The 3,632-nt window shown below is 53.8% G+C and overlaps 1 protein-coding gene across 1 annotated transcript in view; it reads right to left on the bottom strand.

Annotated features, from left to right (window-relative positions):
* Positions 1-3,632, bottom strand: part of LRFN3 (leucine rich repeat and fibronectin type III domain containing 3) — a gene marked incomplete at its 3' end in the record, with an annotated part of 7,093 nt that continues 3,461 nt past the window's right edge. The window contains exons 5-6 of the mRNA XM_010849299.1: positions 3,254-3,627; positions 1-328 (exon numbers count right to left, since the gene is read on the bottom strand). Coding sequence (XP_010847601.1) covers positions 1-328; positions 3,254-3,627 — 702 coding nt within the window. The remainder of the gene's footprint in view (positions 329-3,253; positions 3,628-3,632) is intronic.

Raw genomic sequence — 3,632 nt, 5'->3', positions numbered from 1 at the left:
GCTGCTGACAGGCGCGGAAGCCTTGGTCTTGCCGGGGGGTTGGCCGCCGTGCACCTTGTAGCGCATGAGCAGCACGAAGATGAAGACCAGGACGGAGGCCACGATGACACCCCCCAGCGCGATGATCATGGTGCCACCCAGGAAGGGCGCATGTGGGGCCCCGCAGGGCCGCAGCGCCGGCTCGGTGGAGAAACGGTTGCAGCCCACCGGCCGTGTGGCGGTCAGCCCCGTGGCGCTGTCCTCGTACACGGCGAGCACGCACAGATCGTAGGTGCGGCCTGACGCCAGGTCCGTCAACAGGAAGGAGCTGCTCTCGGCCGGGATCATTCTGGAGGGACAGGCAGGTGGGGGTCAGGTCAATGGCTGCCTAGCACCCACCGTGCACCCTGCCCCAACCCTCCAGTCTGGAAGATCCCCTCCACTCGCTACCCGAGGCCACTGCCTCATTTCATCCTAGGCCCCGAGGTCCCTGTAACCACTGCCTGAATTCCCTCTGGTTTGATACCCTTCAGCCACCTGACATCCCTCCATTCTGTTAAGCCAGTTTTACCCCAGTGGACCTTCTCATTTTCCTGCTGCTCAAATGTCCCTTTGATCTCCCTCTGGCCTCAGTGCCTACATTCTCACCAGTGCCCGCTTCCCCTCCACTCTGCTGCCCAGTTTGCCGTGAGCCCCACTGCCTCCCAAGTGTGGTTTCATTTTATATCCTGGTTCCCCTCCTGCACTGCCACCCTTCCAGCATTTTTTCCAAGCCTGCAGCCCAAGTTCCCTCTAGCCTTACTGCCCAGTTTTGTCCCACTCCCCTGCCTGACTTCACTCTGGTCTCCCCCACCCCAGCTCATTGCCTGAATTCCCCAAGATCTCTCACCCTATTTCCGGCCAGCCCAGCACCGAGTTCCCTCCAGCCAGACATCTCTTCAACTCTGTTCCCAGTTTTGTTCTTTTTTTTTTTTTTAATTTTTATGTGGATCATTTTAAAAGTCTTTACTGAATTCGTTACAATACTGTTTCTTTGTTTTGTTTTTTTTGGCCCAGAGGCATGTGGGATCTCAGATCGCAGACCAGGAATCTAACTTGCACCCCTTGCTTGGGAAGGTGAAGTCTTAACCACTGGACTGCCAGGGAAGAGGCTGCCTGGTATTCCTCTAACCTGATGCCCATTTCCTTCTACCACCCCCTGCCCCATCCAATTTCCCTCTAATCCCACCTCCACATCTCCCTCTAGGCCCTCACCTCATTTCTCTCTGTCCCTCTGACTTTCCTCCATGTGGGGCTTGGTTGCACTTTCCCAACTGCCTGACTTTCCTCTAGTGGAAAGCTAGAATTCTCTCTAATCTAACCGCCTGAATCCCCCATTGTGTTGATGCCCGATTTCCTTCTAACCTGCCAATGAAGGTCCCCTGGGCCTCACTGCCGTATTATTACTGCTGTAGCCGTAGCCTGCTTGCCAGAGAGCCCTGTCATCTGACTCTGTTTTCATTAAACTGATGCGCCTCAGTCATCGCTGCTGAGTTCTTTTCCTCCCTGTTGCCTTATTTCGTTCCAGTTCTGTCTCCTGATTCTCTTTTATCTCTCTGGCCTGGTTTCAATTTATCCTTATCTTTTCCATTTCCTTTTATCTTTAGTACCCAATTTCACTATATTTCCTTTTGTAGCAGGGCGCACTGTTGGAGATTTAACTTGTTTTATAATCCCTGTTTTACTCTTCAGTGGCTTTAATGAGGGAACTCTGTCTCTAGGAGGGTGACGATCTGGGAGAGCATTTGTCCCATCCTCCTCACCTCGCCCAGCAAGGTGGATGGGACTTGTGTGATTTTCAGGTGTGGGCCCTCTGTGGAATCGACTGAGGATGGCTGTCTTTGAAATGGAATGGAGAAAAGCTTGTTGGATTTCCAGGACTGACTGAGAAAGAAATCAAGTGATTACCTTTGGAGGTTTTGGCTTGTGGGGAGGCAAAGGGAACCCAGATACTGGGTTTACAAGGCATGGACCCCAGACCTTGGGAGGCCCATTCCTCCGCAGCCGGGTGTCAGGGGCAGTACCCCTGGGCCAGCCTGATAGTGAGGAGAGGGAGCCATCCCCAGCCATCCATGCAAAGCTGGACTTGGGTGAGACGTGTCAGTTGCACCTGGGTTACAGCCACCATCAGTGACCACATGTGGCCACAGTGGATGTTCCAACCTTGCCTGGATGACTGTCATGGTAACCCACTCTTGCAGTGTGTAAGCCCAGGTTTTGTTTGCAGCAAGAGAAGGGAGAAGGGAGTAGGGAGTCCCCAGCAATGGCAGACTGAGCAGTCCTGTTCACCTAGCAGTGGTGGAGCTTGAGCTAGCTTGAATATGATTCGGAAAAAAAAAACCTAAAAGCTGAGATGTCACCATGTTAGAACTCCAAACACATGGAGCAGGGCACATTGTACAAACTCAAAGCCTAATCTCTCTATAACCTCCTCCCCCATTTTCCTTTTAACCTCTGGTCTGAGTTCCTTTGCAGGCTTTCCAGGTGGTTCAGTGGGTAAAGAATCCACCTGCAAGGAGATGTGGGTTCGATCCCTGGGTCGAGAAGATCCCTTGCAGGAGGGCATGGAAATCTATTCCAGTATTCTTTCCTGGAAAATCCCATGGGCAGAGGAGTCTGGCGGGCTACAGTCCATAGGGTTGCAAAGAGTCAGAGACTGAAGTGATTGAGCATGCACTGAGTTCCTTTGCAGCTGGGCTGCCTCACTCCATTTTCTCCACGATCCCTGGGCCCTCCTGCTTGATCTCTTTTTCTTCCTGCAGCCTGACTTGAATCTAGCTGTCATCTGGAAATACTTAGTTCTCTTTACAACTTAAATCTGCTCGTATCCCTTCAATCTTGCCTCCCCGGCTGCCCAGTTAAACTTCTATTTTTTTTTTTTTTCTGGCCACGCCTTGCAGCATGCAGGATCTATCTTAGTTCCCCAACCAGGGATCGAACCCATGCTCCATGCAGTGGAAGCACAGCATCCTAACCACTGGGCAACCAGGGAAGTCCTGATTGTGTTTTATTCTTGCTGCCGGATTTCCTTTTTCTGTGTGTTACTGTTTACTTTTGCTATCTTCTTTCTTTTTTACCACTGCTGTCACATTCCTTTTGCCTTCTCTGCCTGATTTCCTTTGTAACCCTGCAGCTTCACTTCCAGTGCTGCAGCCTGGGGTATCAGTAGGTGTTCCTCCAGCCCTCCCTCCACCTCGCTCCCCCACCTGAACTGCCCGCCGCCTGGACCCTGCACCTGTACACGAGGATGTCGTCGGCTGAGCTGTTGTACTGGATCTGGTACATGCGGATGCCCGGGATAGGCCGCTGATCTGGCCACTGGATGAGAGCCGCTGTGGCACCATGCTCCGTCACCTGGACACCACGGTCAGTAGGGGGCCCAGCCTCAGCCGCCTTGGCAGAGGCAGAGGCAGAAGCAGCAGAGGGCGGGGTGAGGGCATCAGGCTCCCCGTCCCGCGGGGGGTCACAGCTGGTGCTGTTGGCTAGCTGAGGGGGCGGTGGGGGACCCACGGTCAGCTCAACAGCGGCCGTGGCCTCGCCAGCTGCGTTGGCTGCGATGCACGTGAAGATGCCGCCATCTCCCGGCTCGGTGACCAGCAGCTCCAGTGTCCCGT

Source organism: Bison bison, unplaced genomic scaffold, assembly GCF_000754665.1.
Source record: "Bison bison bison isolate TAMUID 2011002044 unplaced genomic scaffold, Bison_UMD1.0 scf7180017864280, whole genome shotgun sequence".
Taxonomy (NCBI): domain Eukaryota; kingdom Metazoa; phylum Chordata; class Mammalia; order Artiodactyla; family Bovidae; genus Bison; species Bison bison.
The sequence above is the reverse complement of the archived record's forward strand: the minus strand, read 5'-3'. Positions and strand labels throughout refer to the sequence as shown.